At 32.5% G+C, this 26,542-nt stretch overlaps 3 protein-coding genes across 3 annotated transcripts; 1 reads left to right on the forward strand and 2 right to left on the reverse strand.

The window, feature by feature from the left end:
- The first annotated feature begins 8,264 nt into the window (after nucleotides 1-8,264).
- On the forward strand, nucleotides 8,265-12,428 carry LOC102579589 (probable inactive leucine-rich repeat receptor-like protein kinase At1g66830). Its single transcript, XM_006361492.2, has 2 exons — nucleotides 8,265-9,896; nucleotides 11,597-12,428. The coding sequence occupies exons 1-2, from the start codon at nucleotides 8,387-8,389 to the stop codon at nucleotides 12,235-12,237; spliced, it is 2,151 nt and encodes a 716-aa protein (XP_006361554.1). The 5' UTR covers nucleotides 8,265-8,386; the 3' UTR covers nucleotides 12,238-12,428.
- Nucleotides 12,429-16,045: 3,617 nt separating this feature from the next.
- On the reverse strand, nucleotides 16,046-17,164 carry LOC102581924 (glucan endo-1,3-beta-glucosidase 8-like). Its single transcript, XM_006361499.2, has 2 exons — nucleotides 16,481-17,164; nucleotides 16,046-16,395 (listed from the first exon to the last, which is right to left on the reverse strand). The coding sequence occupies exons 1-2, from the start codon at nucleotides 17,130-17,132 to the stop codon at nucleotides 16,061-16,063; spliced, it is 987 nt and encodes a 328-aa protein (XP_006361561.1). The 5' UTR covers nucleotides 17,133-17,164; the 3' UTR covers nucleotides 16,046-16,060.
- A 7,336-nt stretch (nucleotides 17,165-24,500) lies between these two features.
- LOC107063436 (glucan endo-1,3-beta-glucosidase 8-like) lies at nucleotides 24,501-25,127 on the reverse strand. Its single transcript, XM_015315329.1, has one exon. The coding sequence runs from the start codon at nucleotides 25,125-25,127 to the stop codon at nucleotides 24,501-24,503; it is 627 nt and encodes a 208-aa protein (XP_015170815.1).
- Between the last annotated feature and the right edge of the window lie 1,415 nt (nucleotides 25,128-26,542).

A 26,542-nucleotide genomic window follows, 5' to 3' on the forward strand; every position in this document is an offset into this window, starting at 1 on the left:
TATTTTCATTTTATTTGAATTATTGAAAGTTAAATCATGAGGCTATACTTTTTTTTTTATAAAAATATATCTAGAATAATGTGTTAAAAAATCATGCAAAGTTTCTAAGGGAATTTTTTCTTAATTATTTTTTTAGTATATTACTTCTCTGTTCACTTTTACTTGTCACTTATTCCTAAAATAGATTTTTATTTTACTTGTCACTTTTGACATATTAAGAAAAGACAATAATTTTTTTTCCATATTTTACCCTCAACATTCAATACTTATTTTCCAAATCATTTTCTAAGACAACATTTAATAGAGGATAGTTTGGTAAAATACCTATATTATTAATTATTTTCTTAATGAGTATTTCAAGTCAAATTGTAGCAACTAAAAATGAACGGAGGGAGTATTAAATTGTAATAATAATGTTTTAATTGAGTCCTACGGAAGTACCTTTCAAAATTCTTGCAATAGAACTCTAATCGAGGAAATAGATTAATTTTAATAAAATTAAAATGACACTTACTGACTTTTATTTGCTTATTATATTAAAATAAAATGCTCATTTTTATTTGTTTGATTAAAAAATAAAAGATAATTTATCATTATTTTTTAATTTGTTCTTATTATTAATTAAAATTATTTTTAACTTATTCTTTAATATATTAAACTTATAATAATATAATAAAATTATCATTGTATTTTTGTAAACTTTACAGAGCCTCTTTAATAAACAACCAATAGAAAAAGAAGAAGTATGGTATATGCTGAAGGGATAAAATTAAAAGGGATTCAAGCACGGACAATATATAGAATTAAGGCCCCGCTTATACATTTATGAGAAAATTTTAGAAATAACGAACCTAATAGATATAATAAGACTATAATTTTAGTTTCAATAATTGTGCTCTATAGCTATAGTATTGTTTGGTATGTAGGCTGCGATTTGTATATTTCAGCCATTTGTATATTTACTTGCGAATATACATATAGAGTAAGTATATACAAATTCTGTATTTATACATTTAAGAGTTTTTCATAACTCCGTTTAGATATTTCGCTTGCCAATACACAAATAATGTAATTTATCATGAATTTTTCATAAATCGTATACAAATAGTTAGGATAAACATATACAAAATTCCGGGTTTATACAATCGGGATCCGTATTATACAAATTTTAGATTTATACAAATAAGGCGAATTATACAATCAGGCGAATAACAAGAATTGGGGAAACTGTAGTTGCGAATTACAAATTTCTTAAATTGTAGCTATAGTACCTAATATAGGCTAAATGGTTGTTATTCTGCATAATTTCCCCCTTTTTATACCGATAATACAACTCATACATATAAAATCATACCTCATTACTAATTTAAATTTAAATAATAATATTTTTTTTAAATAAAATAAAAAAATATTTTATTTCTTAATCTTTTTCTAGTTGAAGTGGGATAAACATTTGATAACATATTCCTTGATTTTTAAAATGAAAATGAAAAAAGGTCAACAATAACTCATTAACAATATTTTAAAAATATTTTGTGATTTGAAGCAATGTAATAAACTTTCATGTTTTATGACTTTATAATTGTTGTATCTTAACTTTGAAGCCAAAATTTATATGAGCAAATGTTTATCCTTCTTCAATTCGAAAAGGATTAAGTAATAAAAATATTTTTTATTTTATAAGAGAAAAGAATTTTATTTTTATCGAAATAAAAATTAATTATAAGTAATATCTATGAAAATTAATGAAGGGTTACAATATTTTTATTAGAAAAAAGAATGTGTTTTAAAAGAAAATAATAATATATTTATTAGGAAAAGGACATTTTTGACCAAAAGTAACAATTAGGGAATAATTATTAGAAAAATGAAGTGTGTATTAAAAGGGAAAAAAAGAATTTTTTGAATCAAACTACTAGCTACATGGATAATTTGGGATTAAATTATTGACGATAAAGACATATTTGAACTTAACTATTGACCCATCACGTTTTTATTCAATTTCAAATACTTTTAAGGGTACTTTTATTACTTTTTTTGTTTAAAGAAATACATATTGACATTTTTTATTATTATTAATACAAGTTCATACTTGATGAGTCATGTTTCTTGGCAAGGAAGTGCCAAAAGTCCTTTGGGAAATGAATAGGGGGTAAAGATAAAAACTATAATAAAAAATTCCATAGTGCAGTGATGTTATCTTTGATTAAAAGGGAACTCCAAATAGCACTTAGTTGTACTACTTTTTGATTTAGTGTATATGAATTGCATAGTGGGCTCCACTTTCCCATTTTGACTAATTTATATTGGATTATAGTCTATAGTATAATGCTGTTTTATATTTTGCTTGAATTAATTCCAAAGCAAAGCCTAACAACTAGCAAGTTATGATTATACAATGCATGATTTAGTAATTTCGATGAATACTCATTGCTAAATTAGGTGTAAGCCCCTAAAGTTATAGCTTAGTGATAGTGGTATGCAAGATTTTAAGTAAGGGTTCTCGATCTATTGTGAATCTATAGTCACAATTTAATTCATAGGTAAATAGTTTGAGTTTGAAATTATGATGCTTAGTTTAATAGAAATTTTTACTTACTGTCTTGAATTGGTATTTATTAGTATAATATGAATAATTTTCAAAGGATGTTGTAATGACTCATTCAGTTATTTTGAGTATTAGGACCTCTTCTCCTTAAAATAATATTTTTGTTGCTTTATAATATGATTTATGATTTGAAGTTTGACCAAAGTAAATAAAATTGAGAAACGAACTTCGAATTGAGATTTGACTGTTCTAATAGGGTTGAAAGATGATTTTTCGTCAGATAATTTACTCTGTTCCATGGGGCCTTAGTAGTGTTCAGACCCTTGAGTAGCTTACTAGTTAATTTGAAGTTAAAAAGTTGACCACTGTCAATAATGAATCAACATGACCTTAGATCGGTGATTTGAGTATTCCAAGGGGTTATTAGCGTGTTTTTAGGAGTGATTTGTATATTTAGCTTACATCCCAACGAATTTGTATAAATTTTGGAGGGTAAAAACTAGATTTGGTAATTATAGTTTTTTTTAATTTATATTTGGTGCGAGCACAATCGCACTAAAGGGCTTAAATTGTGGTCAGCGCTATCACACTAAGGGGGAGCGATTGCGCACAAGGGGATGAATGATGGACTACGACATCGCGTAAAAGGCTAGTAGGGGACTTGGCACTATCGTGTTGATGGTGCGTGATTGCGACCACATGGCGCCACAACCGCGCTATATTATGCTTTAGGTATAAAGTTAGCAAAATTAAAAAAATTCAGTTATTTCCCTATTTTTAGGATTTTTGAGCTTGGATAGCTCGAATTATTGTGCTAGAAATGACTAAAAACTTTTGATAAGTGATTTATCGCATTATTTAATGATTAACATGATTACCCACATGTTTTTAAGCTTAAATCATGAGTTTTGATTATGAAATTTGGAAATCTTAGATCTAGAGTCAAGAAATGCAAATTGATAATTTGGAAGTCGATTAAGATCGAATTTTGATATTTGAGATCCCTAGGTTATAGATAAGTCAATTTTAAAAGAAAATTTCAGCTTCAACCTCAGGAGCTTGAGGTTGACTTTTGGACTAGTGTTTTTATATGAAAGATAGGCATTGATGGACTCATATACCAATGTAGGTACTAAGGTAAGCTTTTTGATAGATTAGAAGCACTCAAAGATTCAAAAAGAGGGAAAGCTATTAAGATTCTCTATGTGGTGCATGTACAATGCAGTTGTACCTCATGGGTTATATATACTTTCGGACACCCTTGAGAAGTTAGTTAATGCATGAGGTTATGAGTAGTTGTGACATTATATCACATTGTATTCTATCATATTCAATTCATCATTTTCGAATTGTTGGACCGTGTTACCTATCTCGTGGTTGTATTTCGTGAAAGCTCTATCTTTGTACTTGAAACTATTTGCTTGAATTGTTGATTAATTGTTCATTTTATGAACTATACTTGTGTTATACTAACACTTGAGTTTTCAACTACTAAAACTCCATTACTACTTCAAAGAGAGTTAGTCTATGATACCTATTGAGTACACATTATTTTTGTACTCATACTACATGTACTACTCCGTTTATTGGGTGTTGGTTTAGAGTCGCATATGAGTGAAGCTCAAAGAGCTGTCTAAGTGTGTTTCTGGATTGATGAGATATTATGGTGAGCTTCTTGGATGATCTGCGATATCAATAGCTTTTTTATTTATATTTATTCATGTACTTTGTTTTTGATAATGTATTGATAGATTCATACTTGTATATTAAATCTTAGAGACTCTCGTACTTTTAACTTTCAAGTTTTGGAGGTTTTTGGTTATATTCTTTGTACTTTATGAGTATGAGACTTGATTATAACTTATTTATCGTTCTTACATTTGTATCCTTTTATTGATTGTTAAATTGGAGTAAAATTCGTTATTGGTTTAGGTCTAGGTTCTCTCACGCCTTGTAGATTTTTGGATCATGATAATTTTATATGGAAGTCCTCGATTCTTGGGACTCGTTGGTACAAGAGACATGTATAGTATAGTCTTGCGGATAAGTACAAAATATTTTGTATTTATCTTCAACAAACTATGTGACATTTTGGATAATTTTATTCTTTTATTATTTATCGTGCATACTTAATTTAATTGAGATTCTAATTTTTTTTTCACTCCCTCAAAAATTGTGAGGACTCGTTCAACATCATCAAGAGAGTAAGAGCTCATTCTCACTGCTAGGGATATTGTATGTGACAAAGGTAGAGGCTGCAAAGTGATACACTTTAAATTACACATTAAGATGATGTAATATTATCGTATGCAAATACAATAATCCAAATAAGATTGGACTGAATATCACAGAGAATAGGGAGATACTACATATTAAACAAATATTTAATTGACATTCTAAATTTTATTCTGTTAAAGTAGAAAAGTTTTATTTTATTCTAAGACTTAAGATGAAGTACTAACTTGAGTTTAAACTAAGGATTAAAGAACTAAGGTTGTGTCCCCACATTCTCAGTTTTAATGCAATTATAGATAATCAGATTTTTAGATATGCACTCAGTCTCAATATAATTTTTAGATGAAGTACTCACTAATCTTATCCAAGATTTGAATGATTTATCTCAATATAATTTTTTCAAATCTGTACAAGTTATTTAGGTAAGAACGACTAATTATATATCATGTAAATTTAACTTATCCCTAAGGAAATTTATTAAACAAAGGTTAGCACCTTGAGTTCATACAAACTATTTTTTTTTTATTATCAAATTCTAATCTGCTTTCCCAAGCAAAACAAAGATATTATGGTGATAAAATCAAAAAATAACTTGATACCCTAATTTATGAAAATCATGCAACATACAAAAATCGTGGAACTCTATACTCTCATAGGGTCTACAACCTCAGTAGATGATTTAACTATTCATTATTCAAGAATGATAACAAGAATTAATTGAATTCATAAAGCTTATTTTGAATAAAAGATGAAAAAAATTATGTGTTCATTCGAAAGACAGGCCAGGGGGATTAACGATACTATATTGGTTTCATCGCCCCCCAGCAGATCGAACAACAGATCTTTCCACTAATGGTTTCATTCTCCCATCGAGATGACAAAATCTTGAAAACTAAAGAGAAAAATATCAAAAGCTAAAGCTAACTTAATTATAGTTATTCTTCATTACAAAAATCTTATAAATAGTATTTCTAATGACTCACAAATTTAAAATCTTAAACAAATCAAATTTCCCTTTCGACACCATCCACATATCATACATTGATCCATGGTCCATAAAAATAAAAATAAAAAATTAGTCAAATTTTAAATACCACTCGTAAAATTTCTAAATTCATGTGCATATAAGAGTAATATTTATTATCCATGGAATATAGAAACTAACCCAACCATCAACTAACATCCAACGATGCACAAACCAAGTATTTGCATGAATATAATTATGTCAATTTCTTATTTACATCTCAAAATGGTGTTGAAAATCACAACGATAAAGTAAGAAATTCATAATATTATTAAAAGAATATCTAAATAATGACAATTTTTCAGTAATACTTCCTCTATTTCATATTAGTTGATCATTATATTAAAATAATTGTCCCATATTAGTTATTTACCTTACTAAATCAAGAAAACAACAATTAAATTTTTTCTGTCTTACCTTTACAATTAATTCTTTTTTGAAAGTGTTCACATTTGTTTGTGAAATTCCAAGAAGTTTTTCAAGGGATGAATTAGTAAAATTATCTTCTTATTTATAAATTCTATCAAAATAGAAAGTGATCAACTAATATGAGGAAATAGTAAAATTTGTTGAATAATGCTCTCACTCATATGACTTGTGGGATTCAAGGAAGATAAAATATAGTATATACTTGATCATTTATAACATATGAATCCCAATTTTGTCTAGTTACATCAAAATAATCAACACATTAGTTATTTGAGTTGATAATTATTTTTGTGAGTTTTTATTCGGCGTTTTGACTTTGTCTCCCGGGATCCACCCCCTTAAAATGCGTTGCGAAGAGAGATCGAAGACGAAGATTTTCTGACGCAGTGCGGGCACTGGATGGAAAAGACAGATAAAGGAATGATTAAATTTGAATCATACACTGCATGACCCATTTTAAGAGTGACTCTCCCAATATAAATTTTTTCATACACAAAACTCAAACTCGAGATCTTTAATTAAGAATGAAACAATCTCCCTAGTGCACATTTGAATTGATAATTGAAACAACAAACAAAAAAACATTAACGGATGCTTAGGTGAAAAGAAAGCTTGAATTGGCTAAATGACATTACCAATGGGACAAAAGTACAAAATATAAAAAATCAGAACATACAGACAACAAACTATTTAGTACTTAATTAATAACCATCATTTTTTGGTGGGAAAAGTCAAGTAACTCAAGTTTCTTTCAAAGTGAAAGTGAAAGCTACGCAAGTACTATTCTCTCCATAAAAATAATAACACCATCACAATTCAAAAAGTACCTAATTGTTATGATTTTTAAATTTTTGTAAATGAAATATAATTAAAAAATAAAATTCAAACAAATAACTAAATTTACCGTAGAAACTCAACTTCTTTAATCCTGTCTCCTTTATAAATTTAGGATTATACTGCGCAAAATTAAGTTATACTTTTTACACGTTAATTATTTAAAAGTTTTTTACATCATTTTAAAGTAAATACAAGTATCTTTCATAATAAGCAAACTAAAGTAAGCTAAAAGTTGAAGGGCAAATAATCTTGTATCCAATACTCAAATCATTTTATAGTAATAATATTTGTCTGGAAATTTTATAGTCATTATAGTAAGGTGATAAACCAATCAAGATTGAACAGTAGCCCCATTTTGTAGACGGATTGAGATCGACCTTCTATTCAGGTGAACAATGTTTCACTGATTAGGCGGGGACAGGATTCGAACCTGTAATCTTATGAGCCTGATGAGTCGTATACTTATGTTTTTATAGTGAAATGACTATATACTTATGTTTTTATAGCCAATAGTAAAAAGACTATATACTTATACTATAACACGGCTATAAAACATAATTTATATCTATAGATTTAATAAATTATTAAAATTATCCATAAGTTTGTATTATAAGTCTATAGAGACCATGTTTCGTTAAAAAAATAACATTATAACATAATTGATGACAATCAACAACAACATGAACAAGAATGGTACAATAATTGCATACTCAAATGTGTTACTGATTCAGGATAAATAATAATCCATTAAAAACAAGTTATTCTTTGTAATGGAGTTGATTGTAAATATATATTAATTGAGACTAGTACATAATGAATGATTTAAAATAAAATATAAAAGTTTGAGATAATTTAAAAATTTTCAAATACTAGAATTTGACCTAAATTTTAGTTTTTTTCTAAAACTTGGATGTTTGCAAAATATATGTATCAAATAATGACAAATTATATGGTTAAACATTAATTTCTAAAATAATTTCAATTTTTTCTTAAATATATTTATGATCAAACGACACTTTAATCTTAGTGAAAGCCAAATAGATATTTCCTCATATCATTTTTACTGATCACTGACTTGAAACACATTTAAAAAAAATCAAACTTGCTTTAATTGTACTACATACTTCAGTTAGTAAGGGCGCGAAGTGGACCCCTTTGTAATCAAACTCTTCCTGCTATTGTCTCTTTCTCCTACTTAATACCTCCAACTCCCCCTTCTCCTCTTTTCTTTGTTAAATTTCTGTATAACAAGTTCATTACTACTATTTTTATTTGTATCTCAATTTTGTCAAAAATAAAAAAATCCCCAACAAATGATGTGGAGGATATCCGTTTTTCTTGTTCTTTTACTCAATTCTCATACCGGATTTTGTCTAACTTCCGACGGACTTTCACTTCTATCTCTAAAATCCGCCATGGATGATGGCGGTGGTGGTACAGTTTTCTCCGATTGGAATGAAAACGATGATACTCCTTGTACTTGGACTGGCATTTCATGTGCTAACATTTCTGGTTCTTCAGAGCCACGTGTCGTTGGGATTACTCTTTCCGGTAAGAATCTCCGGGGATACTTATCGTCTGAGCTGGGAACGTTACTCTATCTCCGGCGACTGAATCTTCATGGAAATAATATTTACGGTTCTATCCCTGACCCTTTATTCAATGCGACGTCGCTTCATAGTATTTATTTGTATGATAATAATATCTCTGGTATACTTCCTCCTTCTGTTTGTAATCTTCCTCGTTTGCAGAATTTGGATATTTCTGATAATTCACTTTCTGGAACTTTCTCTAAGGATCTACGTAATTGTAGGCAGTTACAGAGGCTTATTCTAGCTCGGAATAAATTCTCCGGTGAGATTCCGGTGGGGGTGTTCCCGGAGTTGGCGAATTTGGAACAACTTGATCTTTCGTCGAATTTGTTCAATGGTTCGATTCCTGAAGATATTGGTGAATTGAAGTCACTATCTGGAACTTTGAATCTTTCTTTTAATCATTTTAGTGGAAGAATTCCCAAATCTGTAGGTGATTTACCTTTAACTGTTAGTTTTGATCTAAGGAATAATAATTTATCTGGTGAAATTCCTCAGACGGGTTCTTTTGCTAATCAAGGTCCGACGGCTTTTTTGAATAATCCCTTGTTATGTGGATTTCCTTTACAAAAAAACTGTAAAAATAGTTCAAACAATTCAACACAAGTTCAGGGTTCGTCTGATAACGAGGGAACGAATTCGCGCAAGGGGTTAAAACCTGGATTCATTATATTGATATGTTTGGCTGATGCATTTGGAGTGGCATTTATAGGACTAGTGATTATTTACTTGTATTGGAAAAAGAAAGACTCTGGTGGTTGCAGCTGTACTGGAAAAGGGAAATTTGGTGGAAATGAGAAGAGAATGCTTTGTGGTTTCCCATGTATTAATGGATTTCCAAATAATGATTCGGAAGTTGAGTCTGAGAAGGGAGGTGGCGGTGGGGCTAGTGGTGGTGGTGTTAGTGGTGGGGAGGGTGATCTTGTGGCTATTGATAAAGGTTTTAGCTTTGAGCTTGATGAGCTGTTGAGGGCTTCTGCTTATGTATTGGGAAAGAGTGGGTTGGGGATAGTGTACAAGGTTGTGCTTGGGAACGGTATCCCAGTGGCAGTGAGGAGGTTAGGGGAAGGTGGGGAACAGAGATATAAGGAGTTTGTCGCGGAGATTCAGGCAATCGGAAGGGTTAAGCATCCTAATGTTGTGAAGTTAAGAGCTTATTATTGGGCTCCTGATGAGAAACTTCTCATTAGTGATTTCATTTCCAACGGCAACTTGGCTTCTGCTCTTCACGGTGAGCTTTTCATTATAGTAAAACATCTTCAGTTTTGTTTGTCTAGTAGATATAACCTGTTGAAAGAATCATTAACGCATTCATATTTTAGATATCGGGGTATACTATATTCTTATCATTTAGTAGCATGATACACTGATGGATGTTTCGTACATTCCAAGATCGATATGTGTAAATTGTAATTCTTTTGCTGGATTGGTATTTTACTTATTGATCACTCTTTTGAGGAGTGGAAATACAGTACAAGACTTTTGGTATTAGGTTAGTTAGGAGTTTGGGATGTTCTAGTATTTATTCACTAGTATAACTGTTTAATATATTCCCAATGACAAAATAATGACTTTTAGCTGTTGTGTGTTCCTTGATGATTTTGAATAGCAATTATTCATATGCCATCTAGTGATAATTTTATATTGAATGTGTCCCATGTGCTTGCAATCCTTGAGTGAAGGATGAGTTTTGTTTGCGACTTGATAATGTGTAGGATTTTTGCCTAATTGTATCAGCTGATAGGATAGTCTTTATTATGTATCATAGATGAAAAGTTATCTGCATAAAGGGTAAACCAACAACCTAACATTTTCCATCCATTTCAATGGATGTTAAAGCACATCGTAGTATATTAACTTATAATGATCCAGCCCAAGTCAATTTGCAGACTTTAACGATTTACTGCCGATGCAATAATCATATGTTGACAGCATATCGAACCTGGTAGAAAGGGCATTTAGGCATGTTTTGAAGAATTTAGTCTCTCTTTTTTCATGTGACATATGGTTGACTGCCCCGATAAACCTTGCGGAAAATGATTTATCATCAATTAGAAGCAAACCAATAAGTACAAGGGGCCAAGAACTGAATTATGTCATGTACTAGGTCAATTCCTTAAGTTGTGGAGTTACGTATTCTGTCTCTCAAAAAAGTCTAGATATTACATCGTTTTATTATGTCTTTTAGAGATGTATTACCTGATTTGCATATACTAATATTCAAGAATTTGCGAATCGCTCCGCCTGGTGCAGTTTGACTTTACAGATGTTTAATTTTTCGAAGCAAACTGGAATCTGCAGTATCTGGTCTGGTAACTACCATCTAGCATGAGCGGGACTTATACTCCCTTGAGATGGATTATAGACTTCGAATTTTTAAAAATTAGTGTTCTGCAATTGAATTTTGCACTGTTGCTGTTGGTATAGCTGCTTGAATGTTACATTTTTAAAAAGAATTAGATTTTTTCCCCTGATACAAATTGTTGTTTACATTTATGAATATCTACTTCACTGCCTCATATACATGTCACTATGAATCTATAACACATTCGTTACCCAAGAGTAACTGCTTGCTTTCTGAGACAAATATATTTGATGACCTTTGGTTCTATGGTACCTGATGTTCCCAGTTTCTTAATTTACCTGTTTTTAAATTATGTAGCTGGAATTTGACAGTACAGTAACTTACCTTTTGCATTCTGAAGAAGTTGAGGAGTGTTTTGTTTCTGCATCTCTTTTTCCAAATTGTTTTGCCATGCTAGATCTGTATGTATTGACGTAGTGACAGTAGTTTCATGCTCTAGCTGATTGAGATTAGCCGAATTAGTGTGAACACCGATTTGCCTATTGAGCTGAAAAGTTATTACCTTGTATCTTCTTCGTCATACTGTGGTAAATGTTGTGATGACAATCTCGTTTGGCTTTATACAGGGAGAAATGGGCAACCATCACCTAGTTTAACATGGTCAACGAGACTGAAAATTGCTAAGGGAACAGCGCGAGGTTTAGCCTATCTCCATGAGTGTAGCCCAAGGAAATTTGTCCATGGAGACGTCAAACCTTCCAATATTCTCCTTGATACTGAACTGCAGCCATATATATCTGATTTTGGCCTCAATCGATTAATCAATATCACGGGAAACAACCCCTCCTCTTCTGGTGGATTTATGGGTGGAGCTCTTCCTTACTTGAAGCCTGCCCAACCAGAACGTCCCAATAACTATCGAGCACCAGAAGCTCGAATCACTGGTAACAGACCCACCCAAAAATGGGATGTGTACTCATTCGGGGTGGTCTTGCTTGAACTGCTGACTGGAAAGTCTCCTGACCTCTCAGTTCCTACAACATCCACTTCAACGGAGGTTCCAGATCTTGTAAGATGGGTAAGAAAGGGATTCGAGGAGCAAAATCCACTGTCGGATATGGTAGAACCAATGTTGCTTCAAGAAGTCCATGCTAAGAAGGAAGTACTAGCTGTATTTCATATAGCTCTTGCATGCACCGAGGCAGATCCAGATATTCGACCAAGGATGAAAACTATCTCAGAAAACATTGAGAAAGTTGGAGCTTAAACTTTTCGGTACACTCATGTCAAGGAGTTCCTGAGTTTCATGGACTTCTTTAATCTTTTTTTTGCAGTAATTGCTCCTATTATTTTTTTTCTTTTAGAGGTTAATCAAATCTTTAAACTTAACTACAGTACAAAATACCAGTGTGCTGCAACAAAATTCCTGTCATTTTTGAGAAGTTAATTAGTTGCTTATCTCTTTAATCTATTTCTGTAATTCTGATGTTAAAACAACTTTTCATGGCCAATAAAATTATAATTCTTTGTTACTGCAAGTCTGTTTGGATTGGCTTAAAAGTTCGTCATACCTACTTTTAAGTCATTTTTAGCTTTTGGAAGTGTTTGACTAAGTTAAAAATAACTTAAAATAAGTATAAATTAACTTTTAAAAAAAAGTTAAAAGCTAAAAGTAGGTACTTCTCTGCTTATCATTTTTAATTTTAAAGTTGCTTAAGTTTGACTTTTTAAAAGCTATTTTTAAAAAGCTACTTTTTTAAAGTTAAGCCAAACGGGCTCGTAGTAGTTGTTTGGCTTTTTTCCGAATTCACTTTTCTCTTTCTTCCACATCATGACATAACTGTTTCCACACCCCCAACTTAGGATTGAACCATCTATTCTCACCTTTCTTTTCATCCAACACTCCCCAACTTAAGCTTTTTAGGCTTCATATTGCAGTTACAATTAGCCAACAAAACAGTTTAAAAGCTTAATATGGGAGATTAAGGATAATATTTTACATTTAGAAGCATTATTTAGGTTAAATTGACTTGTATTTCACAAAATAAGACTAAGTTCATCTCTATAACTAAGCTATCCTCACACATGTGACATGACTAACCAGACAAGTTCTGGATTACATGCATAAACACAGTGACAACACCAAGTCCTAACACACACAATGACATCAGACTTATTTAGCTTTCATTATAACTCCCAAACTAGTACTCTAAGCATCATGTAATTTTCAATGTTAACCAAAATTAAGAGAGATATATGTCAATAAATACAGGTGGAGTTCAGACAACTTTTCCAAAAGGGTCCATTTTTTTCATCAAAAATAAGTTTCATGCCATAAGCAAACAATCTACCACCATTTAAGTCAAACCTACTTTATTCTACTTAAACTAAACATGAACTATTCCCTTAAGAAAGTCTCCTACCAATCTATCATCAGGAAAAATCTCACTCTAGATTCGATTATACCTAACCATTGCCCATTTCAACATCAAACTAATCTCCCGGAAAGGAACCATGACTAAGAAAAAATTGAAGGTGACTCAACTAGGATTGATGATATGAGGTGTATTTACACATCCAATCATCATATTTTATCCATTATTTAGCTAAGTTCTGAGTATAATCTTATAAATATCTATGTGTTTATTGTATATTTGTTGTGATGAGCTAATAGATATGACTAGGTTGATTTTAAGCCAAATACAACAAGAAAAGACCCAAAAGATGGATTGAAATGCAAAGTAGAGTGTCCCGAACTAAAATGGAGCCAAAAGGACTACAAGTCCACGCATTGGACCCCGCTCCGCGCGCAACCCCCTATTTGCCATACTAGAGTTGACCAAGTTAAAGCAGAGTTCAATCGGGATTAAGATTTTGATCCTATTGCTATAAGTATGTCATTAAGATGACATTTTTAGAGTTAGACATTATAAGTAGAGGTTACAAATTAGTCATAAAATATAGGAATTACTCATAGCATATTGGAAGATTCATTGTTCTTAGTTTTTAGTAGGGGTGTACATGGCCGGGTTGGTTCGAGTTTTTCAACCATCAAACCAAATCATTTGTGTCGGATTTTTAAATTTATAAACCAAACCAAACCAATAAAACTCGGGTTTTTCAACCTCGGGTGTTTTTTGGGATTTTTCGGATTTTTTGGTTTTTTGGGTTGTTTCGGGTTTTTCCGGTAAAGTATTCATACAAACATATAATTTACTAGTACTTCAAATATTTCTTTAGTCCTACCAAAATATAACTATTTAAGATGTTTCTTAAAAAATATAACATAATATGATATGATTAATGACACTAAAATATCCAACAAAAATAATAATAATGAAATCGCGTAAAACAAATATTGCAAATTAACAAGTCATAATGAAAATGATCATAATTTAAAAGTACTAAATCATGCTAAAATTAAATTTAATAAGTATTAGTTACATGACTAAATATTAAAGGAAATTAAAATTAGACTATGTATTTTAATTGTCTAAACCAATGTAAAACTAAAGAACAAATATTCAATATTATTGTCATTCTTAGTGTTGAATTGATTTTCTTTTTGCATTAGTATTAATTTGATTTTGATTTAAGCTTTATTATAATTACCAACATTTGTGGACTATAATCTTTATTTTGCCCATTCTTAATTCTAAGTTTCAAACTTGAAATAATATATTAAAAGATAAAAACTATGAAAAAGTATAAGAAATATTTTAAAATTATATCAAAGTAAATATTTTTATGTATAAAATAAAATTTTAAAATTATTTTATATAATGTCGGGTTGGTTTGGTCTCGGGTTGATTTTTTTTAGTTAAAACTAAACCAACCCAAATATAGTCAGGGTTTTTTTTCAAAACCAAACCACTAGTCGGATTTTTTTTCCGGGTTGACTCGGTTTGCGGTTTGATTCGGTTTTCGGTTCGGTTTTGTACACCCCTAGTTTTTAGGGTTTAAATATAGTTTTTCTTAGACGATTATTGTGGAGCGAACAAGATTCTCTTGTACATTAATCAAAGGTGTTGTTTAATTTCTTTTATATTAATGTTCCTTAGTAGTTTAAATTATATTAGTTACTATTATTTATAACTAGTTATGAGTAACTTAACTGAAAACTAGGGTTATGGAACTTAGAGTAGGGATGATGATAATAGATTATTTACATTAAAATTAATCTTCTCACAGAGGGGTGATCATTGCATATTATGGTTCTTTTGTAAAGATTGCTTTTTAATGGCAACCATTAAGAACTTGTTTGTATTTTGACTTGTTTGACAAAAGAGGTAAAGATTAGAAAAAAGATTATTAACAGTAATTTGGAGCTATCAACCTCCATCTAATAGCTTGAGCTATAGCTAGGATAGCTAACCTAAGGTTTTTGATGAATGAACAAATTAATTTGACACTCAAGTGATGCCATGACTTAGAGTGATATTCTCTTAATTGGTCCGAGAGGCTTTAGGAGACATATAGACTCATCAGTTTTGCATAATGAACGTACCTGAATGAGTTGATAGTAAATTATCTGTTAGATTCCGTTCTTCACCTCCATTGCATATTTTCTTTAACCCTCTCCTCCTCCTCCATCTTCTTCTCCTTCCTCCTCCTCCTTCTTAATATTTATCAACATCCTTCTCCATTTTATTCTATATTTTCTTGTTATATAAGTTAGTTTGATTTGTTCTTCATTTTAATTTTTAACTTTTTGCCACGGTAGAATTGTTTTCTATGTGATTTTTAAAAAGAGAGTGTAATACAAACACCATCACATGTTATTTGAGGTGTGTTTTTTACGCTCCTAAAAGTTTAGGTGCGAAACAAAAAAAAAGGTTGTTTATGTATGTTTTTGACACTTGACAACCGTTTGAACCACCAAGGATTCTCTTCTTTTTGGTCCTCCTGGCCACCTTCTTACTATGCAATAATGAGACTAACATGATTTACCAACAATTTGGCAATATAAGGGTTGGAGATTCTATAGATTTATCAAAAAAATCACAGAGCATACTCAAAATCATGGAGTATGTGCATCATACATGAAAGCAAATTAAGAAGGAAATAAGCAATGTATGTGTATATATTGGTTAGTATTTCTTGGTTAATCCAGATCCACCATCCACCACCTCTGCAGTTAAGATCTCAATTGGAAAATCACAGTCTGGAGTGGAAGGATTATTTGTGGTCATCTTTGCTCCTAATAACTTGCATTTCCGCATATCTTGATTACCCATTTGGTAAAGCATATTATATGCATAAGAGACCTTCTCTGTGAAACTGAGGTGATCACACGTTGCACCAGAGCCAAATGCAGTGCAGTCTGATTTCTCACAGGCAAAGTCGTAATCTTGCAACACTAGGGTCTCGTTGTGATCCGTTTTACCATCAAACACACACCATCTGTTTGGCATTCGCACGGTACCTTTTTACAATATATATATAGCTAACAAGTCATTATATGAAAATTAATTATTGCCAATGATGACACAATTGAACATAAGTAGTACCTTTGGCAATGGAAGGCTTGACATCTCGGTCTTGCAGGGTGAAATCAATTTTGTACTTGGGAACACCATCGTGTTTATAGATACCCCAATGTCGTTGATAAGGTCCATAATCTGTAACAACCATATTCTCATCTGTTAAGCCAAGGAGATACATATCTATATCTCTATTTGGGCGTAGTGGAGTTCCCTCCTTCTTAGCAATATATTTAAGAAGTCCGCGATGAAATCTTTCAGCATTTTGTTCACTTGCACTCACATATCCATCTGTAGGCCAACCAATTTGTCCGACAACAATCTCCATATCACCATAACCTGCCCTTGCTAGAGCAGAAACAAGTGTATCGTATATGAAAGTAAAGAGATTAGTATAGGTGTTATTTCCATCTACGATTTTGAACTTGGATTTATTATCAAAGAAAGCAAAGTCCACATCAAATCCGTATCTATAAACCGTATAGATTGGGAACATATGGATAATGAAAGGGGCACCAGTTTTGTTAATGCTATCAAGAAATCCCAACATTTTCCCCTTTATGTCTTCTCGAAAATCACCTTCTGATGGCTTGCTAACATTTGTTAAGACGTCCGTGAAATGAGGAGTTGTTGCTTTGATATCTGGGAGGTTGAATTTATCAAGGGCAACTCTCGTCATATTCAGGAAACGGATAGTACCATTAAATTGTTTTTTCATATATAATGATTTTGTAAAGGGTTCGTTCCCTACGTACACATACCTACAAATCAATAACTTCGAGTTCAAATCTAGAAATGAAACAATAATAATCTACTTGTTTTGAATATTAAATTCATCACATCTACCTGAATTTAACTCCTTTTTCGGAATAAACTTTGACACGTTCATGAATATAGTCATCAATTTGTTTTTGCTCGACGGTATTTTTTAAAAAGTTCTCTTGTAAGGTGATGATGAGACCAATATTGGTTTCAGCAAAAGCATCAAGAACATGAAGGCTTGGTTGAAAAAGTCTCAACTCTGGAATTCCATTTTGTAAGAGTAAATCCACAACCATTGATGGAACAAACTTTTGTGTTGCCATCCTCCCCCAATTTATGCCCAAGTATGCCCCTACATGAATCTCACCACAAAATATTATCAATGACATCAATAAACTTATCCATAGCGAACTTATCTTTTTGTACATTGTGGATATTCTAATTCTTCAATAACATTCACAATCATATATATATGAAGGCGCCTGTAATGCAGGTCGCTTAATAGAGGAAGTCCGCCTATGTTTGTAATTATGAATTTAAGTCATAAAAGAGAAAAAATGATCATAACTTTTTCAAATAATTAGGCATGCAATGAAACTTGTTGTGTTTGTGTGATTCCGCATCATTGTCGGAAAAATATTTAAGAGTGGAACATTCTCTTAATTCTATCATGTTTGACTAGTAAATAAAGAGGAGTTTCTCTTGCAATGCAACCTTTAATTTAAGATCTTCAAAAAAATAAAATTACAATCTTATTTTATCTTTATCTTATATATCAAATATATTTATATAAAAGAGAACCCCAGGTACGTGGCGCCATCACAAATCAGAATTCTCTTTTATTTTACTCTCTACGGTCCAATTTATGTGACACTTTTTGGATTTCGAGATTCAAACAAATCTATCTTTGACCGTAAATTTTTCATATATCTTGTAATTATATATTTTGAATTGCCAATTATTGCGACTTATAGTACTGTTTACGTATTCTTAGCGTGACTTTGTTCAGGAGTGTTGAGGTTGACACTAATTGGAGAAGGACAAGGAATATAACAAGAAAACAAATGAAATAGAAGAGAAGAGAAGACTAACACGTTAATGGTTAGTTCTACTAAGCTTCTATTGGATGTCATTGATACATGATTAGTTACAATTCCATGTGTTAGTTAGCTTCAGTGAAAGTTAGTTAAGCAGTTAGTTAGTAACAGATTCTGTTACTAACTAACTGCTTAACTAACTTTCACTGAAGCTAACTAACACATGGAATTGTAACTAATCATGTATCAGTCATTAACAACAAAGACTTAGTGCAGAGTTGCACACCCTATTATTATCTTCTAGGTTACAATGTTGCAGCAGTTCATTGTGGACAATTACATGATAGTAGAAGAGAAGATTTTGTTATATTGGGAAATAGGCAGATCTTTTTTCTTGATTGAATGATGTTATTGCCCGAGGTGATTCTACTTGTCCCTGGTAGGAAAAACTGTTTGTCTTACATTCGTAGTGCAATGGTAACCTTGATTAATTGTTCTTCCTGTATCTTCCCCAACATCTTTCATACAACGCCTCTATGTTTGATCTCCAAAACTGTGCGAAACACCACCACAAATTCCTGTTTCCATAAATTTCTCCTGAAATTTTCCTTCCCTGAACTTGTCAAGATTGTAACTTTCGAAATCTCCTATTTTCCTTCATATAAAATTCGGCATCTAAAAACAAACCAAAACAACAACTTTTACATGTCACTCGTCCTTTCAATCTATCCTCAACTGAATAACCATTACCAAACATATAATATAACAACACAAACAATATTACTCCAAATTGAGAGTATAGAATTTCTTTTACATATATGAGCGTGACACACGTGAGTACAATCAATATAGTTGTATTCATTTCAATCCTCAGAACATCCAAGCATAATCTCGATAATCATATTCAGACATTGGAAAATTTATACAGGGAAGGCGGTCAGGTAGCTGATCCCACCAAGATTACAAGGCAATTATTTACAGTGTTATCTACAAATCTCTTCAAGCTTCTCTATTTTTACATCTTCCTTTGCTTTATCCTTCTCCACCACATTATTACCCTACCGCTACATCAACTATTTCCACGTTCATCCCCTACAAAATCTTACACTTCGTTACAACTCATTTTCCATATATGTTCTGGATTTTTATTTTTTTTAAAGAATACATAACCACCTAACTAAACTCCGGTGCTTACATTGGCTATTTCATGGTTAAGTTTGTATGCTTTCCTTCTCACAATTCACATTTTCATTCAAAATACAAGAATTTTCTGATGGATACCAAAGACGTTTCTTGCAGCACACTAAATCCCCCTGTGCAATTCATGTATGACGCTCTTTACAATCACAATCCATTATTTACTCTATTGTCACGACCCAAAGTACACCCTGGAGGTGATATGGCGTATAAGACCTCGAGAGGCCCTACACAAGCCACTTGACATACATACGACATGTACAACATAATAGCAATACGAGAATTAAAGGTAGAAAGTTTCATATTATAATAGTTTGATATACAAGCGGAAGTCTAATCATAGTCTCGACAAGACAATCTTATCCATCATGGTTGGGACGATTCCATACACCACATACAACGTCTGAAAACTAATGACATAAGAAAAACATAGTAAAAGTGACATGGTCCTCGGAACGTGAGGACTCACCAAGTCTTCAACCTCGAAATGATCAACCAACCACGGCGGGAGGAGAAAGATCGTCGGACCCTACATTTGTCAAACAATGTAGGCACAAGTATTCATTAGTACATGGAATGTACGAAAGTATGAGGGATATGCAAAAAAACATGAAACATGATCATAAAGGGACATATATAAAAGAAAACATGATATGCATGACCAAGCTAAACATAGTAAAAACTTTTAAAGAAAGATCATAAGTCATGAACATGGTCAATGCATCATAAAATTATAAGAAAGGCTTCATAAAATCTTTAAGAACAACTTATAGTTCATTTTGTGGGATATTTACTATTAACCGATATAGACCACATGAGCTATAAAGTGGAATTTGGTGTCTTGCTCCCACACCGAAAAGAGATGTCCTTACTTGCCAAGGCAAGGACCTTAACTTCTAGCTTATGTGGATCCACTAGCTATGTCAAATAAGACAATCCTATGGGGGCACGCAGTTAGGGACAATGAGATTGCTACTAGAGACTCGACCTCTACTAGCGGGAGAACCTCTATCTCAATATCCTCTCGGTGCTAAGTAAAATCCCAACGAAACTAGTCATAAACATAAATATATCATCATACATGGAAAATCACAATTAAGTTTCGAATCCAAGCTTAAAACATCATAGAGTAGCTCCTTAAACTATGTGTAAGAAAATCTTCCACTAATCATGATTCCTTAATGTGAGAAAACCTTTCACAATTTCATTGATGCTTATTTTGAAGTAACCTAGATCATGAAACATTCATTTTCATAAATCATGCATAACTTTCATGAAAACTTCATTCATATATTCATAGTTTCTTCATAAATACATGCCTTTAAGAGTTCATAGTCAAAATTATGAAAAATGCATGAGTTTGTATGAAATCAATTGAAAAGCATGTAATTGAGTCAAAACAATCATAATAAGATCAAAATCCAACAATTGATTCAAACACAATTAGAACCCATGAAGAATTGAATGAAAACCTAATCAACTTTGGTGAAATTGAACTTGGAGAAGTTGGGGAATCTTGGGGCTCAATGGGTGACCATTGATGAAACCCTACATACCTTGAGGATCAAAGCCCAAAAGCAATTGGAAGAATTGGAGACTTGAAGCTTGAAACCCTAGGAGTTCTTCCTTGATCTTGAGAGAATTTGGAGAGGATGAATGTGGATGGGAATTGGGGATTTGAGTGGATGAGAGAGTTGGGGTAATTTTAAGGGTAGAAGGGTAGTTACAGAACTTAAAATTACAGTCAAAATGACATAATATAGGTATTAAATGCATAGGAAAAATCCAAATAACTTTAAGAAATATCTGCCGGAGGACCCTACGGTTTGGACCTTTAGACCATACTGATCAACTGTAGGTCGAGTTACTGGGGCCTAAAGTTTCGGCAACTTTATACAACACCTTTCTACAGACCGTCTAAATTCCTACAGTCCGTAGACCTCAAGTTTTAACCCAAAATTTCACGAAGTTTGAAACCTTTCTATGGAACCCATCTACGACTCGTCGAACATCCTACGACCCGTCCTGTCGATTCGTAGGTCAGACTTCAGAAACTTGAATTTTCTCAAATCTCTACCTCATTCATATGAGTATCATTTATGACCTATAGAAACTTCTACAAACCGTAGACTGGTCTCATAGGACTCAATCTGTAGCCAGAAATCAGAAATTTTTCCTTCATTTTGACTTTACAATTTCGAGTTGTTACATCTATCCCTCTATCAGGTGCCACAATCTTAATCAAAGAACTACAACCCCTGCCCCTCATTTGCATATGCAAGACCATCAATTTTTGTGTCCATCTCCATATTGTTTTACTGATATCCCTTTGCTCTACATGTCATGTTTTTCCTTAAAATTTCTGATTTTAAAATGTTACACTCTGTTGTTTGTGATTCTGACATTTATGATGCCTTCCATCGTGATTAACATTTACATCATCTCTTTAATAGATCATCAAGTTGATTAGAAAAGTCAAAAAACCAAACAAAGGATCACTTTGGCTATGCTACCATTTAAAATAAAATGGTAGTTTCAAAACTATGTGAGCACCATGCCTGAGGGTCAAATAGCTTGCGTGGTTGGTTCCATTGAACTTGTGAGTCAGATTTTTTGGAGGAAGGGGAGGAGAAGATAACACGTACAAATTTGACTAATTCACGATCCTCGAGTGAGGTATTGAGGATTTACTTTCAATTATGTGGTGTAGTTGTAAGATAGGTAAAATGATATCCTTATTCATTTTTGTCTAGTTTTGAAAGGATTTGAAGGGCAATATTAGAGGTATCATGTAATGCAAATCAGAGGTGTTTTTGTACAACTTCAATAGAATTTTGAACTTAAATAAAATACAGACATTTGACTGAACACAAGTAGAAAAGATTTAAAAATACAAGAAAAGAAAAACTCATATTAGATTTAATGTACTGCACTTTAATGAACAAATATTTCACCTGATGAGAAAAGGCGATATATCCTGCTACTCACTTTGTACATGTCTTTCATAAGTTGTTGCTAAGTGTTTTGACGTTTTCGAAGTATTTTCCCTCTTAATTGAACTAAGAACCTGCTTTGAGATATCAGGCTATTGAGCATTAGTATTTATATTTTTAGAGTAGTATTGACACCAATTTGGGTAAGAGTTCAGATAACTCAAACCCCATTACCTACGCCGCAAGCGTAGATAGGATCGTACCAAAATTCGAACGACTCTTCACTTGCCTCAAGAAGGCTTTTAGTGGATCTATAAGTTGAGTTACGTCCTATACTTTGACAAAGTATAGGTCGATTTTAACTACGTGGGTGAAACGTTGTATCATCACAAGGCTCATAGCGATGGTTGTCGGTTAGAGAAACTTTCCAAGAAGTTAATATATATATATATATATATATATATATCAGTATTTGCTATCATTATATCATATATTGTAAAGCTTAAATGATTTTACTTCATCTTCATGCTTTACTTCAGTTGAGTTACTTTCAGTTCAGTTGTTTGTTTCATTCAACTTTATTACATACCGTACATTTCATGATGCAGATGTTCATGATCATCAACATGTGTTTCGTTGAGATCACATCATCGACTCGTCAACTTTTGGTAAGGGTTCGTTGCTTTTTGGAGGACTCCCGTCTTTTATTGCTTTAGTAGTATTTGTTAAGGTTTTCGTGGGTCTTGTCCTGACACCTATCTTGAGACAATAGAGACTTTATAGATAGACAGAGTTAATAAGTCTTTCAGTTTTCGTTTAAGATGTTTTGATGAAACTTGATCATTTATACTTAGTATTTTCAGAAAGCTTTAAGATTCAGTTAATTGGTTTAAATGTTCTTCAATTTTAAGCTTATGTATGCTTGAGCTAGTCTTCCGCTAAGTAGTCATCCAAGACAAGGGTTTGGTTGAAGACCAACGATGGTTTTCGAGTGTCGGCCACATCCAGGGTGTAGGCTCAGGGCGTGACACCTGATACCCAAAATGAGATCCAACTCCAATCCGACCCGTGACCTAGGAGTTGGGTCTCGAATCGAGGATAGGAGTCAGATCCCAAATCAATAATTAGGAGTTGAATCTCATATTAGTATAGGGAATCGGTACTTGAGACTTGAGTTAGGGTGGAAAGTTGAGGTGTGAGGTAGAAAAAGAGTTTTGGGGTGAAAGAAAGTTTGCATACTTTTATGCATCCTTCTTTTTAAAAAAAATATTATTGTTCTCTCTCTTTTTTATAGGTTTTACTTTTTTCTAATTTTTCCCTTTCTTTGAATATGCATAGTTGTAAGTGTTTTTGGCGCTACTATGACGATGATTTAATAAAGACTTTTGGGAAGACTTCCTGAGTGAAAGTCATAATAATAATAATAAGACCTTTGTGAATTTTATAAGAAAATAGAAGACCTTTGTGAAGAACTGAGGTAGATCCAGTTTTATCTTGTACATTATATTTGTCTATGAATTGTATTTACTAAAGGAGAGTATTTTGGTCAATCAACATTTATATTCATGCTTTTATAAAAATAATATGTATAGATAGATAGATAGATAGATATAGATAAAGGTACAAGAATATTTATTTTAGTATCTCCTGGTTAATGCAGTTCCACCATCCACCACCTCTGCAGTTAAGATCTCAATTGGGAAATCACAGTCTGGAGTGGAAGGATTATTTGTTGTCATCGTTGCTCCTGATAAGTTGCATTTCCGCAAATCTTGATTAGTTATTTGGTAAAGCATATTATATGCATAAGAGACCTTCTCTATGAAACTGAGGTGATCACACGTTGCACCAGCACCAAACGCAGTGCAGTCTGATTTCTCACAGGCATACTCGTAATCTTGCAACACTAGGGACTCGTTGTGATCTGTTTTACCATCAAACACACACCATCTGTTTGGCATTCGCACGGTACCTTTTCACAATATATATATAATCATAAGTTAAGAAAATGTTAAACGCAAGAAAAACAATGTGATATGAAGCAGAGGAAATTATCCATGTTTGATGATCACACAATTCAACATAAGTAGTACCTTTAGCAACAGAAGGCTTGACATCTCAGTCTTGCAGGGTGAAATCAATTTTGTACTTGGGTATACCATCGTGTTTATAGATACCCCAATGTCGTTGATAAGGTCCATAATCTGTAACAACCATATTCTCATCTGTCAAGCCAAGGAGATACATATTTATATCTTTATTTGGGCGTAGTGGAGTTCCCTCCTTCCTAGCAATATATTGAAGAAGGCCGCGATGAAATCTTTCAGCATTTAGTTCACTTGCACTCACATAACCATCTGTAGGCCAGCCAATTTGTCCGACAATAATCTCCATATCACCATAACCTGCCTTTGCTAGAGCAGAAACAAGTGTATCGAATATGAAAGTGAACAGAGTAGTGTAGGTGCTATTTCCATCTACGATTTTGAACTTGGATTTATTATCGAAGAAAGCAAAGTCCACATCAAATCCGTATCTATAAACTGTATAGATTGGGAAGATATGGATAACGAAAAGGGCACCAGTTCTGTTAATACAATCAAGAAATTCCAACATTTTCCCCTTTATGTCTTCTCGAAAATCACCTTCTGATGGTTTGGTAACATTTGTTAAGACGTCTGTGAAATGAGGAGTTGTTGCTTTGATATCTGGGAGGTTGAACTTATCAAGGGCATGTCTAGTCATATTCAGGTAACGGATAGTACCATTAAATTGTTTTTTCATATATAATGATTTTGTAAAGGGTTCGTTCCCCACGTACACATACCTACAAATCAATAACTTCGAGTTCAAATCTAGAAATGAAACAACAATAATCTACTTCCTTTGAATATTAAATTCATCACATCTACCTGAATTTAACTCCTTTTTCGGAATAAACCTTGACACGTTCATGAATATAGTCGTCCATTTGTTTTTGCTCGAAAACATTTTTTAAATAGTTCTCTTGTAAGGTAACGATGAGACCGATATTGGTGTCAGCAAAAGCATCAAGAACATGAAAGCTTGGTTGAAAAAGTCTCAACTCTGAAATTCCATTTTGTAAGAGTAAATCCACAACCATTGATGGAACAAGCTTTTGTGTTGCCATCCTCCCCCAATTTATGCCCAAGTATGCCCCTACATGAATCTCACCACAAAACAGTATCAATGACATCAATAAACTTATCTTTTTGTACATTTTGGGTTTTCTAAGTCTTCAATGAAATTTTTATAAAAGTAAAAATATTATTGTATGAATAATGTTTCATGTAATGTCTTGGCGCCTGTAATGCAGCTCGCCTAACAGAGGAAGTCTGCCTATGTTTGTAATTAAGAATTTGTCGTAAAAGAGAAAAGGATCATAACTTTTCCAAAGATTTAGTCATGAAACTTGAGATTTTTCCCTTCTAACTATACCTAACATGTTGTGTTTATGTGACTGTGCATGATTGTAGGAAAAATATTTAAGAGTGGTTTATAACTTTCTCAAACTACCATCACAATATTATGAGATGAACATTCTCTTAATTCTATACAGAGGAGTTTCTCTTACAATACAATCTTTAATTAAACTTTTCAAAAAATTTACAATTATTATTTATTTTTAAATTGAAACTTTACTAGTACTTGGAAAAAAAAAAAAAAACATGTGTGATCCATGTGTATATTGAACACACACGCCATGTAAACTCAACAATCATCTTCCTATGCTTTAATTCTAATTACTTTGTGACAACTTAATCACTTTTGGATTGTAAGAAAACCTCTAATTTTCAAGAACCAAAAATTTCAATTTTGAAAATCTACTAGTTCCGGTGGTGGTCTGGTGGCGAGACGGTTGTTTTTGGATATCCGGTAAATTTTCTCCAGCGGTATGTGTTATCTCCTGTATTCAGATTAGCAAACCAGAAATAATAAAAGATGAAAAGAAAAACACAAAGAACTATCCGAGTCCACAGAACCCATTGTGTGTCCTTAAGAAATTTAATCCCCTCAAGTACCCGAGGTTGCAGATTAATTCCTCCCAAGATAAAACGGATTAACCATTAAAGAAGTAGCGGTACCTCAAACTTCGATAATTTCAACGAACTCAAAATGACAGCAACGAATCACACACA

The sequence above is a fragment of the Solanum tuberosum genome, unplaced genomic scaffold, assembly GCF_000226075.1.
Source record: "Solanum tuberosum cultivar DM 1-3 516 R44 unplaced genomic scaffold, SolTub_3.0 scf00360, whole genome shotgun sequence".
NCBI classification, from domain to species: Eukaryota; Viridiplantae; Streptophyta; class Magnoliopsida; order Solanales; family Solanaceae; genus Solanum; species Solanum tuberosum.